The 15,859-nt window shown below is 43.3% G+C and overlaps 1 protein-coding gene across 1 annotated transcript in view; it reads left to right on the top strand.

Moving 5' to 3' along the window:
• Positions 1–373: 373 nt before the first annotated feature.
• LOC138669732 (uromodulin-like) overlaps positions 374–15,859 on the top strand; it is a 67,049-nt gene continuing 51,563 nt past the window's right edge. Inside the window, exons 1-2 of the mRNA XM_069756451.1 lie at positions 374–471; positions 4,180–4,200. Of these exons, the coding sequence (XP_069612552.1) occupies positions 420–471; positions 4,180–4,200 (73 nt within the window). The 5' untranslated portion in view covers positions 374–419. The remainder of the gene's footprint in view (positions 472–4,179; positions 4,201–15,859) is intronic.

Raw genomic sequence — 15,859 nt, 5'->3', positions numbered from 1 at the left:
CTAATTAGACACTGCAAAGGAAAAATACACATTTTTTAAAGGTAGGATCGAGTTGTCCTATCTTTGGTGCTTTGCACCTAGGCACACAGGCTTTTATACAATCACATAGCTCTACAATGCATCTAATATGCTTATAAAGTCTAATAAATATATTAAAATATTTTTAGTATAATCTAATGCTTATCATACGTCGGTTACGCATATGACTATAGTATTCAAAAACAATAAGAACTTGAGAAATGGATTCCTCCCAAAAAATGTTCAATTCTGGGTCATTACCTTTGCTAAAACTTAAGTAATTTACGTCAAAACATTGTTATCCCTTAGAGACTCGCCCAGTCCTGCTATTCAGGTAAGTCAGGTATAAGAGAAGTGCTTTCTGTCATTCATCGGCTCCTGGTTATGGGAAACACTGCACAATGATGTCGCTGCTAGGCTCCGTGCTGCTACTGGCTAGTATCGGGATTGCAGGTATGGAGCATAGCTAGCTGGAGCTTCTCCAAGAATCATTATCACATGTCTAGCAAATCTTAATTAAAAAGTATTATTTTTTTCAGTATTTGAAATATTTTTCATGTGCATTTTTGTTTGAATTAGTCTTGCATAACAATATTTGGTTTCAATGCACGTAATATTAATCTTATTGATTAAAGAACTGATGTAAATGCAGAGACCTAAATCATGGTCCCTCTGTATGCATCATTTTATAAATTACTTTATATGTTTCACATAAGAAATGTCAAAAACTGAGATAAGTAGAAACTGCATTGCTACCTGCCCACCCTACAACAATGCTACTTTCTAAATGTTGTTTTTCCACTGCAAATGCAGGTCTTATATAAATGTGGGGGAGTGCGGATTGTACAGTATGTAGGAGGAACAGATAGATATGAGATAGATAGATAGATAGATAGATAGATAGATAGATAGATAGATAGATAGATAGATAGATATATGTATCTATCTCACTATCTCACTATCTATCTATCTATCTATCTATCTATCATCTATCTATCTATCTATCTATCTATCTATCTATCTATCTATCTATCTATCTATCTATCTATCTATCTATCATCTATCTATCAACTATCTGTTATTTATATATCTATCTATCTAATATGTATCTATCTATCATAGATAGATAGATAGATAGATAGATAGATAGATAGATAGATAGATAGATAGATAGATAGATATGGGATAGATAGATAATAGATAGCTAGATAACAGAAAGATTGATAGATATGGGATAGCTGTCTATCCCATATCTATCATCTATCTTTCTGTTATCTATCATTATCTACCTGTCTATCCCATATTTATCTATCTATCTATCTATCTATCTATCTATCTATCTATCTATCTATCTATCTATCTGAGATAGATACATACATACATACATATGGGATAGATAGATAGATAGATAGATAGATAGATAGATAGATAGATAGATAGATAGATAGATAGATAGATAGATAGATAGATATGGGATAGACAGGTAGATAATGATAGATAACAAAAAGATAGATGACAGATATCTCATATCTATCTATCTGTTATCTATCTATCTGTCTATCTATCCCATATCTATCAATCTATCATCTATCTATCATCTATGTGATAACATGATAGACATATAGCTAGATAGGTACAGTAGATTGATAGATGATAGAGCGATAGATATGGGATAGATGATAGATAGATAGATAGATAGATAGATATGGGATAGATAATAGATAGATAGATAGATAGATAGATAGATAGATAGATAGATAGATAGATAGATATGGGATAGATGATAGATAGAGAGATAGATAGAGAGATAGATAGTGATATAGATAGTGAGAAAGATAGAAAGTGATATATATGATAGATAGATATGAGATAGATAGACAGATAGATAATCGCTACTGATACATTCACAAAACCATATACAAAGTCATCCGATTTTCATCCAGAAAATACCATGATTTTTCATCTATATTGCCATCTGTATGCTGTCCTTATGCATTTTTTTTATGGCATCCATTTTTATGCATAAGTACTTCACATTTATTAGACTGAATATGATCAGTACACGATCCATTTTTTTTTGCACACCCATAAACTTGAATAGGCGAGTTTTAGCCAAAATACGGAGTGCAGGCAATTGGGGATCTGCGCTAGCGGGGAGGGAGAACGCCGACCCTATAGAAGCACTGCGTTAGCGCAATCCGCTAGCACTATGAGCTTAACGGATTGCCCTAACGCAATGGGAACCTAGCCTAACAGATCAGAGGTGGCCCACAAACTATTCACTTCTGAGTTGTCTTTTTTTTGTTGGTTAAACAAGGAACTGTAGCTCATAATGTGGCATCTGACATAGATTTGAACACAGCATAAAGTTGTTACTCTTCGTGATAAATCTGCATCTGTCTCTTGTGCATTTCTGTGCCCGTTCACCCAGACTCTGTATCGAGCACATACGGTACATTTTCTAATAAATCAGTTAACTTTACTTATGTATTGTATGTTTTTCAGTATATAATCTCAGAGAAATTGTGCACAAATTATTATTATTATTTATTTATATAGCACCATTGATTCCATGGTGCTGTACATGACAAATAAATGAAAGCCTATCATATATCTCCTTATGGTTAAGTTCGCTCATAAAGTACATTTAAAAGGTTATTAAATATATATTTAAATATCTATTGAAATGGAGGGGAAATGTATAATGTTAAAACTGTTAACTAAGGATGAGTGAACGTGCTCGGCGAAACTCGGTTAACACTTGAGTATCACAATGCTCGGATAAGCTCGTTACTCACCAAGCAATGGGTGGTGCTCGATGTAAAACTCAAATCCCCATCTTTGGCGCCTCTAAGGCTGGGGTTACACTACAGAGTAATACGGATGTATGAGAGGCAAAAAAACGCATTGCACACTGACCAATGGTTCTCTATGGGGCAGCTCCTATCTGGCGTATATTTCTCGGCTGTATTTTACGGGCTGAGAAAATCGCAGCATGCGATTGTAATAAAAAGTGATTAAAAAATGTCATGTGTCCGAAAATGGTACCAATAAAAACATCAACTTGTCCCGCAAAAAAACAAGATCTCACATGTCTCTGTAGGCTAAAATATGGAAAAATTATAGCTCTCAAAGTGTGGTGATGCAAAAACTATTTTTTGCAATAAAAAGCGTCTTTTAGTGTGTAACAGCTGCCAAACATAAAACCTGCTATAAATAGTGAATCAAACCCCCCTTTATCACCCCCTTAGTTAGGGAAAAATAATAAAACAAAAAAAATTATTTATTTCCGTTTTTCCATCAGGCTTAGGGCTAAGGTTAGGGTTAGGGCTAAAGTCAGGGTTAGGGTTGGGGCTAAAGTTAGGGTTAGGGTTTGGATTACATTTATGGTTGGGATTAGGGTTAGGGGTCTGAGAATGTGACCTAATACTATATACTTTTGTGTCCGTCCAGGGACTTCTAACTATCAGTTAGTTTTAAAGTGCTGTGGAATATGTTGATGCTATATAAATGAAATTACATAGTAATATAGTAACATAGTTAGTAAGGCCGAAAAAAGACATTTGTCCATCCAGTTCAGCCTATATTTCATCATAATAAATCCCCAGATCTACGTCCTTCTACAGAACCTAATAATTGTATGATACAATATTGTTCTGCTCCAGGAAGACATCCAGGCCTCTCTTGAACCCCTCGACTGAGTTCGCCATCACCACCTCCTCAGGCAAGCAATTCCAGATTCTCACTGCCCTAACAGTAAAGAATCCTCTTCTATGTTGGTGGAAAAACCTTCTCTCCTCCAGACGCAAAGAATGCCCCCTTGTGCCCGTCACCTTCCTTGGTATAAACAAATCCTCAGCGAGATATTTGTATTGTCCCCTTATATACTTATACATGGTTATTAGATCGCCCCTCAGTCGTCTTTTTTCTAGACTAAATAATCCTAATTTCGCTAATCTATCTAGGTATTGTAGTTCTCCCATCCCCTTTATTAATTTTGTTGCCCTCCTTATTAAATTAAATTATTATTATTTGAGACCAACTGGAACAACAATACTGTACAGAAGGTTGTTACTTGCAGCTCAATATTAGAAAATAATTTACAATTGATTATTTTAATATATATCTCTCACTATTAATCTGTTTTTTTTTTCTTGACAGGTTCCAGCCCTTCATGTTATGGTAAGTTTAATTATGTCCTGATTACTTTAAAACACATAATAATTAGAATGTAAAATGTTTCTATAAATATTCTTTAGGAAAACTTTAATCCAGAGTCGTGGAAAACTGATCAGCTAGATCTACCTCCAGCACTACTGGCATCTCCTTCATTACTGCCCACCCACCTCTCCATGATTGACAGCTCTGCTCTGCACTGGCCTATTGCAGAAGAGGGCAGAGCTGTGAATTATGGGGAGGAGGAAGGGAAGCAATGAAGAATGTGGAGCGCCCCCAGACACAGGGCCACAGGTCACTCGGTACCGGTCCCTTCTTCTTGGTTCTGCGGTTGTCACGGTGGCTGGACCCGGTCGTGACCCTGCTAAGGGGCGTCCAGTGAAGGTGGTAGTACAGTCTGTCAGAGGTTCTTGATGCCACCTGTGGTGTTCGGTCAGGCTGAATGACGCTGCTGTGGGGTCCGCTGGGGTGATGGAATGGCAGCTGGATGGTATACCTTCCCACAGGTGAAGTATGTCCCCAGGGCTTCCCAGTAAGGTGTATGGTGATGGTGTGAGGTGCAGGCAATAACAAGGACACAAGGTTGCAGTCTCTTTACCTTTTTACTGAAGGCTTCAATACACTCAGTCCAGTGCATGTTCAACTGGGCTATCAGAGACCGGCCGGTCTGATGGGCACATCCAGAGTTTCCCTCGCAGATGGAAATCGTTGCCTACCAATAGCGCCTGTGTGTTGTAGTCCTACCCTGCTGAGCATTCGGAATAGTCCTCACAACTGCTGTTCTCCTTCGTTCGTTCTCTACAGCTTTCTCTCTCTCTCTCGTTCTTTGGTTCCAGATGTTGTTAGTTTCTAACGTCCCCCAGGTATATTTTGGCTAGGACGCCACCCGTTTGACGGGAAGGCTTGGAGGTCTTCGGGGACCCTAGAGACGCCCCCCTCCCAATGTTGCCCCCATGTCTTCGTAGGTGTAGAAGGTAGACAGCCAACCTATAATCAACTGTCCAGCGGAATTTGAAGTAAGGCCTGAAGTCAGTTACTCCTACGGTGATCCGGCCACCGACTACGCGCCTCAGCAAGATGTTGCCTTTCTCTCTCGGCATGACTCTTACTGGCTCTCCTTTGTGCTGATCTCGTTTACACTGTTCCACAATATTCTTCCCTTCGTGTCTCTCTCTTGGGATACCGCCGCAAGGTGTGCAGGCGCGGTTCCGTTACGTTCTGTTCTGTTCGCTAGGCACCTGCCAGGTTCCCACGCCTGACAGGTACCCCCCTGTGCCTTCTCCCTGCAACACCCCCTGCCACGGGATGTTGCCTGGTTCCAACCCAGTCAGCTTCTGACTAACTTCCTCCCCAGCCCCTAGTTTTACCAGTGTGAGGAGTGGCCCAATAAATAAAGCCTTTTTCTCCCCCTAGTGGCCGGAGTGTGAAGTGTAATGTGTTCTGGTGATACCTGGTCAGGAAAACTCTTTAGTGCCATCAGACGTACCGCTACTCTCCTTAGTGGCAGAGTGCCATACTGCAACGACCAGGTCTCTGGGGCGCTGCAAATGCTTATGCCCTTACCTTGCATCGGTCCACCCCTCATCCATTTTAGTCTTATTAGTATATCCATTCAGAACAGTATTTCTCAGTACTGGAGCAATCCTTTGGGACCATACAACTGTTCAGTCTCCTGTACAGTATTTTAAAGACTACACTGCCATGCATGCTGTTGGGAGGGTCTAAAGTTGAAGATTGAATCCTTTGAGGCTACATTTGCATACAGCGAAAAAGCAGTGGAATTTCAGCTGAATGTTCCCTTGTAAAAAAATTAGTTGCTTTCTCCAGTGCCACCATAGCGGATGAAATTTTCAGAATTATCATGCGTACACTACAATATTTATATTAAACCGTACTGTACTGTTTCTCCTGAAGAAAAAAAACTTACCCGAATAAAATAAAATACCTACAAAAAACTACCAGGAATAAAACAGCCCATATAAAATGAAATAAATCTTTATTGAAAGCACATAATAAACACCATTCCGGCATTTTTTTTATCTTCAGAGTTGGAGTGGCATTTTAAATGTAAGCCCCCTGCTCCCTGGTCAAATACTTCCCCTCCAGTGTCTTCATTGTTTTTCAGTGCTGCTCTGGCCCCAAGGTGTCATCTTTTGATAGTAGCTTCTGATGGGCCGGAAGTCAGAAGCTACATCAAAACCTCTCAATTCAAATCTATGAGAGACAGAACAAGGCCAGAACAAGGCTCTTATGATTGTCGAGCATCTGTGGACACATAGTAGACATCGGATTTCTTGAAATCCCATCCACTATGCTGTAACAGCTGGCAACTGCGGGTTTGACGCTGCACTAGTACACAGTGTCATACCCATTGGAACTCCGGATCATGGCTAAGTTATCACTTATCTTGTTATCCCAGGACAACCACTTCGGAAATACCATTAGCTTTACATACCATGCTCATTGTACATAATGGGTGCTTTCTTGGATTTATCAAAACAAGAATCTGGGAGGGTATTTGATGAAAAAATATGACTTTCCCAGTCTTGAACTTATGCAGGAAACTTAATATCCCTTATTTTGACAACTCGAAAATTATAAAAAGTGACTGAAAACTGCATCCAAAAAGGTTATTGTTTATTTTGTTGCTCCATTTTTCTCTAATCCTCCCATGACAGTACACAGGAGGTTGCCTCCCCATCCTAATTAGGGACAGGAAACAAGAGGTTTGAATAACCCTCCCCTTCCCTTAATCCCCAGTGTTTTCATTTCCTAAAAGGGATGAAGAGGTTTTTCATGTGTGCTCCTGGGATGGGCCAGTGACATCCTCGGGGGTTACCGTTAGCCGGGCAGCCTGGGTCGATTGTTCCGGACCTTCCTCCCTGAAGCTTCTCCTGCCGCTGGCAGGACTGCACCATACTCTGGCGTCTCTGGCAATGCTGGATGGGAAGACAGGGCTGGGGGCCTCCTGTAGCCCCCAGCTTCATAACTCACTCTCCCCCTCACGCCTGTTTGCTGACGGTGGCTTCTGCTCTCCGGCATTTCGGGGCATACAGAGGAAGTGACGTACACCGCTAAGACACATAGCGCAACGTCACTTCCACCCTGTGTTCCATGGTGGAACGCATTGCCATTTTGGTGGGAAATTTGAATTTTTTTTTATTTTTTTGTTTCTCAACCCGGAAGGCGCCATGATACATCCTATCACAGAGGGGGAGAGATCTCATCCCATTGGATGAGAGGGGGAAAAGTGCTGAATTTCGGTTCCTCTAAAAAGGACCATGATAGAAGACTACATAAGGTAGGACTGAGGTCTGAATGATGGATGTATCGTCCCTGAGAGCTGCATCTGCAGAGCACAGCGCAAACCCTGGCCCACTGAGTATATCTGGTAAAGGGATACCCATCTTTGGTTCAGGACCCATCCTTATGGGACTCCCCTTTTATCTCTTCTAGGGAGACAAGGATCCTGCACCAAAAACACAGGAAAAAACTGCAAACCGCAAGTGCGCCATCTGCAGTAAAAAACTCCCCTCTAGTTACAAGAAAGTCTGGTGCCAGCTATGCACAAAAAAAATTGTCCGGGAAGAACAACCATCCCTGATGGATGTAGTTTTTCTCCACAGAAGATATGGAGAAGCTGCTGTCAGCGGTCAGAACACGATGGGGGTTGATGAAGAGAAACCATCCCGCTCAGTCCAGGATGATTTATTTGGTAGTCGGAAGTCAACAAGAAAGATGGTCTTTCCTGTCCATGACAACGTCTAGAATTTAATCCTGGAGGAATGGGAATTTCCGGAAAGGAAGTTGAACATTCCAAACAAAATGAAGGATCGCTTTCCCCTGGATGAAGACACCTTAAAGTGTTGGACTGAAGTCCCTAAAGTGGATATCCAGATGGATAGGGTTGCCAAAAAACTACACTACCCTTTGAAGACACCTCACAACTCAAGGACCCCCCCTTGACCGCAAGATGGACAGCTTATTGAGGAATTCCTGGGAGGCATCAGCCGCATCAAATGCCGCATCCGCCTGTGTCACGAGAACTTTGTTTCTCTGGCTACAACTGGAGGAACATATTAGGAATGGTACCCCGAGGGAAGATCTTCTAACATCTTTACCTCTCCTTCAGAAGGCAGTGGGCTTTCAGGCAGATGCCTTGGCTATGTCAGTTTGCATTGCGGCAAGGACATCGGTATTCTCCAACACTACCCGGAGAGCTCCTTTGGCTAAAGATATGGAGCAGAGACATTCTATCCAAATCTAAGCTATGCTCTATTCCGTTCAAGGGCGAATATGTGTTTTCCGCTGCACTGGACAAATTACTGTAACCGACAAGAATGAAAATCTTCCAGAACGAAAAACACCCAGGAAAAAGCCTTTTTGTCCTCCCCAGACTCAGACCCCTCATTACAGTGGGAAAGGTAACACTGGACGATGGAGTTACCCTAAAAGGTGTAAGGGGAAGAATATTTTTCAGAACCCTTGCTCAGGCAGGAAATGACGCCAAGCAGATAGGGGGCAGGATTTCGAACCACTTCCCAAAATGGCAGGAGATAACAACAAACCAAAAGATCCTGGACTCAGTCAGAGGGGGAGTGAAAATAGAATTCTCTTCCTTTCCCCCACAAAGGCTAGAAGTAACACACCTTCCGTCTGCAAGGCTTCAGAAGATTCTACGTACAGAGCAACAACAGATGCTATCTTCAGCAGTAATGGCTCTGCTTCCAGAAGCACAGCGTGGTCAGGGCCATTACTCCCAGCTGTTTCTAGTAAAGAAGCCAAGTGAGAATTAGCGGGTCATCATCAACTTAAAAAAGCTGAACCAGCATATTGTGTGTTATGATACGGTGGTCTAGGAGCAACATGGAACGAGCTCTGAAGGAAGTGGTAACTGTACTGACCGCAGTCCCTAAGCTCAACACAACACTAGAAGTAGCCGTGGGATGCTCCTAACTCTCCCTAGGCACCTCGTCACAGCCTAAGAGCTAACTACCCCTAAAGATAGAAGCAGAAAAACTATTTTGCCTCAGAGCAAATCCCCAAAGGATAGATTAGCCCCCCACAAATAATGACTGTGAGTGGAGTGGGAAAAGACATACACAGAATGAAACCAGGATGAGCACAGGAGGCCAGTCTAGCTAAATAGATAGGACAGGATGGAATACTGTGCAGTCAGTATAAAACACTACAAAAATCCACGCAGAGTTTACAAAAAATCTCCACACCTGACTAAAGGTGTGGAGGGTAAATCTGCTTCCCAGAGCTTCCAGCAAGACAGAATTAATTTATACTGATAAGCTGGACAAACATAGAAAGCACAGAACGGATAAGTCCACAATCTATGGACAGAAAAGAGCAAGCAAAAACTTAGTTTTGCTGAACTGGTCAGGATAACAGGGAAATCCAAAGAGATGTGAATCCAACCAGGAAGCATTTACAAGTGGCACTGGCTGAAGGAAAGAGCCAGGCATAAATAGCCGAGCAGAAAAGATGATCAGTGGAAGCAGCTGCAGACAGCTAAATCCAAGGAGCAGCCATACCACTAGAAACCACAAGAGGGAGCCCAAGAGCAGAACTCACAAAAGTGCCACTTACAACCACCGGAGGGAGCCCAAGAGCGGAATTCACAACAGTACCCCCCCCCTTGAGGAGGGGTCACCGAACCCTCACCAGAGCCCCCAGGCCGAGCAGGACGAGCACCAACCAACACTGGGGCAGGAGGGTCAACCGAGGGAACAACGGGCACCACATATTTCCGCAACAAAGATCAATGGAAAACATTATGAATGGCAAAAGAGGCTGGAAGACCAAAACGAAAAGACACCGAATTAATAATTTCAGAAATTTTATAAGGACCAATAAACCGAGGCTTAAACTTAGGGGAATAAACCTTCATAGGAACATGACGAGAAGACAACCAAACCAAATCCCCCACACGAAGCCAGGGACCAACACACCGACGGCGGTTAGCAAAACGTTGAGCCCTTTCCTGAGACAACGTCAAATTGTCAACCACATGAGTCCAAATCTGCTGCAGCCTGTCCACCACAGAATCAACACCAGGACAATCAGAAGGCTCAACCTGCCCAGAAGAAAAACGAGGATGAAAACCAAAATTACAAAAGAAAGGTGAAACAAAAGTAGCCGAACTAGCCCGATTATTAAGGGCAAACTCGGCCAACGGCAAGAAAGACACCCAATCATCCTGATCAGCAGACACAAAGCATCTCAAATATACGACCATGAATTTATCAAGATAATTGCGGAAAATATCATGCATGAAAGACTGGAACACAGATGGAGCATTAGAGAGCCCAAATGGCATCACAAGGTATTCAAAATGGCCTTCGGGCGTATTAAATGCAGTTTTCCATTCGTCACCCTGTTTAATACGAACAAGATTATATGCCCCTCGGAGGTCAATCTTAGTAAACCAACTAGCCCCCTTAATCTGAGCAAACAAATCAGTAAGCAAAGGCAAGGGGTATTGGAATTTGACCGTGATCTTATTAAGAAGACGATAATCAATACAGGGTCTCAAGGAGCCATCCTTCTTAGCAACAAAAAAGAAACCCGCTCCCAATGGTGACGAAGAGGGCCGAATATGCCCCTTCTCCAAAGACTCCTTAACATAACTCCGCATGGCGGCATGCTCTGGCACAGACAGATTGAAAAGTCGGCCCTTAGGGAACTTGCAACCAGGAATCAAGTTAATAGCACAATCACAGTCCCTGTGCGGTGGAAGGGAACTGGACTTGGGCTCATCAAATACATCCTGGAAATCCGACAAAAACTCAGGGACCTCAGAAGAGGGGGAACAGGAAACTGACATCAAAGGGACGTCACTATGTACCCCTTGACAACCCCAACTAGTCACCGACATAGTTTTCCAATCCATCACCGGATTATGTTCCTGTAACCATGGAAAACCCAGTACAACAACATCATGCAGGTTATGCAACACCAGAAAACGGCAATCTTCCTGATGTGCTGGAGCCATGTACATAGTCATCTGCGTCCAGTACTGAGGTTTATCCTTGGCCAAGGGTGTAGCATCAATACCCCTCAAAGGAATAGGGCTCTGCAAAGGCTGCAAGGAAAAACCACAGCGCCTGGCGAATTCTAAGTCCATTAAGCTCAGGGCAGCGCCTGAATCCACAAATGCCATGACAGAAAAGGACGACAATGAGCAAATCAGGGTCACAGATAAGAGAAATTTAGGCTCTATAGTACAAATGGTAACAGACTTAGCGACTCTCTTAGTACGCTTAGGGCAATCAGAGATAACATGAGCAGAATCTCCACAGTAAAAACACAGCCTATTCTGACGTCTGAATTCCTGCCGTTCTGTTCTAGTCAAAATCCTATCACATTGCATAGGTTCAGGACTCTGCTCAGAGGACACTGCCATATGGTGCACAGCTTTGTGCTCGCGCAGACGCCGATCAATCTGAATGGCTAGAGACATAGATTCGCTCAAACCGGCAGGCGTAGGAAAGCCCACCACAACACCTTTAGGGGCTTCAGAAAGACCTTTTCTGAAAATAGCAGCCAGAGCCTCCTCATTCCATTTAGTGAGCACAGACCACTTTCTAAATTTCTGGCAGTATAATTCTGCCGCTTCCTGACCCTCACACAAGGCCAACAGGGTTTTTTCTGCATGATCCACAGAATTAGGTTCGTCATACAATAATCCGAGCGCTTGAAAAATGCGTCTACATTCAATAATGCCGGATCCCCTGTTTCAAGAGAAAAAGCCCAGTCTTGAGGGTCACCACGCAGCAAGGATATGATGATTTTTACTTGCTGAATGGGATCACCAGAAGAACGGGGTTTCAAAGCAAAAAACAATTTGCAGTTATTTTTAAAGTTCAAAAACTTGGATCTGTCCCCAAAAAACAAATCAGGAGTAGGAATTCTAGGCTCTAAAGCCGGAGTCTGGACAACATAGTCTTGGATACGCTGTACTCTTGCAGCAAGTTGATCCACACGAGAAAACAAACCCTGAACATCCATGCCAAAGCATATATCCTGAACCACCCAGATATCAAGAGGAAAAAAGAGACAAACCAGAGCACAGAAAAAAAAATGGTTCAGAACTTTCTTTTCCTTCTTTTGAGATGCATTTAATTCATTTATGGCCACTTGTACTGTTATGATACGGTGGTCTAGGAGCAACATGGAACGAGCTCTGAAGGAAGTGGTAACTGTACTGACCGCAGTCCCTAAGCTCAACACCACACTAAAAGTAGCCGTGGGATGCTCCTAACTCTCCCTAGGCACCTCATCACAGCCTAAGAGCTAACTACCCCTAAATATAGAAGCAGGAAAACTATCTTGCCTCAGAGAAAATATCCAAAGGATAGATTAGCCCCCCACAAATAATGACTGTGAGTGGAGTGGGAAAAGACATACACAGAATGAAACCAGGATGAGCACAGGAGGCCAGTCTAGCTAAATAGATAGGACAGGATGGAATACTGTGCAGTCAGTATAAAACACTACAAAAATCCATGCAGAGTTTACAAAAAAATCTCCACACCTGACTAAAGGTGTGGAGGGTAAATCTGCTTCCCAGAGCTTCCAGCAAGACAGAATTAATGTATACTGATAAGCTGGACAAACATAGAAAGCACAGAACGGATAAGTCCACAATCTATGGACAGAAAAGAGCAAGCAAAAACTTAGCTTTGCTGAACTGGTCAGGATAACAGGGAAATCCAAAGAGATGTGAATCCAACCAGGAACCATTTACAAGTGGCACTGGCTGAAGGAAAGAGCCAGGCATAAATAGCCGAGCAGAAAAGACGATCAGTGGAAGCAGCTGCAGACAGCTAAATCCAAGGAGCAGCCATACCACTAGAAACCGCAAGAGGGAGCCCAAGAGCAGAACTCACAAAATTGCCACTTACAACCACCGGAGGGAGCCCAAGAGCGGAATTCACAACAATTGTGTACCGACGCTTCAAAATGGAATCAATAAAAACTACAATAGCATTGATAGGGAAGAACTGTTGTGAATTCTGTGGCCAAGCTCCCTCCTGTGGTCGTGAGTGGTACTTCGGCTGGTTCTGTCTATGAGCTTCCTTTGGTGGATGAGAGTGGTACTGCGGCTTCTGAGTTTCCTTCCTCAGGTGATGAGGTTAAGTCGTTAGGTGCTGATCTATTTGACTCCACCTGGTGCTTTGATCCTGGCCTCCAGTCAATGTTCTAGTATTGGTCTTGCTTCCTTCTGGATTGTTCCTGTGGCCTGTCTTCCTGCATAAGCTAAGTTCTGCTTGTGTTACTTTTGTTTGCTATTTTTTCTGTCCAGCTTGCTATATTGGTTTTTCTTGCTTGCTGGAAGCTCTGAGACGCAGAGGAAGCACCTCCGTACCGTTAGTCGGTGCGGAGGGTCTTTTTGCCCCTCTGCGTGGTTGTTTGTAGGTTTTTGTGTTGACCGCAAAGCTATCTTTCCTATCCTCGGTCTCTTCAGGGCAGGTTGAGTCTTCGGACTGTCCTGGTGTGGATACTGTGGTGGATAGGTTGAAGCAGATTTGGACTCATGTAGTGGACAATTTGACTTTGTCCCAGGAGAAGGCTCAACGTTTCGCTAACCGCAGGCGCTGTGTGGGTCCCCGACTTCGTGTTGGGGATTTGGTTTGGTTGTCATCTCGTTATATTCCTATGAAGGTTTCCTCTCCTAAATTTAAGCCTTGTTTCATTGGTCCATATAGGATTTCTGAGGTTCTTAATCCTGTGTCTTTTCGTTTGACTCTTCCGGCTTCTTTTTCCATCCATAACGTGTTCCATAGGTCATTGTTGCGGAGATACGTGGCACCTGTGGTTCCATCTATTGATCCTCCTGCTCCGGTTTTGGTTGAAGGGGAATTGGAGTATATAGTGGAGAAGATTTTGGATTCTCGTGTTTCGAGACGGAAACTCCAGTATCTGGTTAAGTGGAAAGGTTATGGTCAGGAAGATAATTCCTGGGTCTTTGCCTCTGATGTCCATGCTGCCGATCTGGTTCGTGCCTTTCATGTGGCTCATCCTGGTCGGCCTGGGGGCTCTGGTGAGGGTTCGGTGACCCCTCCTCAAGGGGGGGGTACTGTTGTGAATTCTGTGGCCAAGCTCCCTCCTGTGGTCGTGAATGGTACTTCGGCTGGTTCTGTCTATGAGCTTCCTTTGGTGGATGAGAGTGGTACTGCGGCTTCTGAGTTTCCTTCCTCAGGTGATGAGGTTAAGTCGTTAGGTGCTGATCTATTTGACTCCACCTGGTGCTTTGATCCTGGCCTCCAGTCAATGTTCTAGTATTGGTCTTGCTTCCTTCTGGATTGTTCCTGTGGCCTGTCTTCCTGCATAAGCTAAGTTCTGCTTGTGTTACTCTTGTTTGCTATTTTTTCTGTCAAGCTTGCTATATTGGTTTTTCTTGCTTGTTGGAAGCTCTGAGACGCAGAGGAAGCACCTCCGTACCGTTAGTCGGTGCGGAGGGTCTTTTTGCCCCTCTGCGTGGTTGTTTGTAGGTTTTTGTGTTGACCACAAAGCTATCTTTCCTATCCTCAGTCTATTCAGTAAGTCGGGCCTCACTTTGCTAAATCTATTTCATCTCTGTGTTTGCATTTCATCTTTACTCACAGTCATTATATGTGGGGGGCTGCCTTTTCCTTTGGGGAATTTCTCTGAGGCAAGGTAGGCTTATTTTTCTATCTTCAGGGCTAGTTAGTTTCTCAGGCTGTGCCGAGTTGCATAGGGAGCGTTAGGCGCAATCCACGGCTACCTCTAGTGTGGTGTGATAGGATTAGGGATTGCGGTCAGCAGAGTTTCCACGTCTCAGAGCTCGTCCTATGTTTTTGGTCAATGTCAGGTCACTTTGTGTGCTCTGAACTTCAAGGTCCATTGTGGTTCTGAATTACCTGTTCATAACAAGAACTTTGTCATGGCTGCCATAGACCTCCAGGAGGCATATTACCACATACCCATCCATCCGTCCTACCACCGGTATCTAAGATTTGCGGTTACTCTAGATCAGTATTTCCCAAACTCCAGTCCTCACGGGACTCATGTTTTTGGGATTTCCATAGTGTTACACAGGTGAAACAATTCCTGATGCCTTGATGATACTTCCACTACTTGCGCAATACTAAGGAAATCCTGAAAACATGACCCGCAGGGTCTGTGAGGACTGGAGTTTGGGAAACACTGCTCTAGATCAAGAAATACATCACTTCCAGTTCAGGGTTCTTCCTTTCAGTATATCATCGACGTCCTGAACATTTACACAGATAATGGGAGAGGTGGTAGCCTTCTTCAGAAAGCAAGACATCTGTATCGTCCCTTACCTGGACGACTTTCTCGTCATGGCTCCCTCCAACACCACTCTAAAAGAGCACCTTCGATCAGCCCTATATACCCTGGCATCTTTGGGCTGGATGGTAATTCAGGAAAAATCAGACCTGAATCCGTCAACTAAGTCAACTAAGAAAATCTTCCTAGGAATCCTGCTAGATTCCCTAAACCTAAAATCATATCTCCCGGTCTCCAAGCAGTTATTCATAAGATCAAAAGTGCGGACACTAAAAATACAGAAGAGGGTGACCATAAGATTTGCCATATCAGCTTTAGGATCAATGACATCTTGCATCCAGGCAGTTTCCTGGGCCCAGGCCCATTGAAGAGTGCTCCA

Source organism: Ranitomeya imitator, chromosome 3 (assembly GCF_032444005.1).
Source record: "Ranitomeya imitator isolate aRanImi1 chromosome 3, aRanImi1.pri, whole genome shotgun sequence".
NCBI classification, from domain to species: domain Eukaryota; kingdom Metazoa; phylum Chordata; class Amphibia; order Anura; family Dendrobatidae; genus Ranitomeya; species Ranitomeya imitator.
This window is presented reverse-complemented; position numbering and strand designations above follow the sequence as displayed.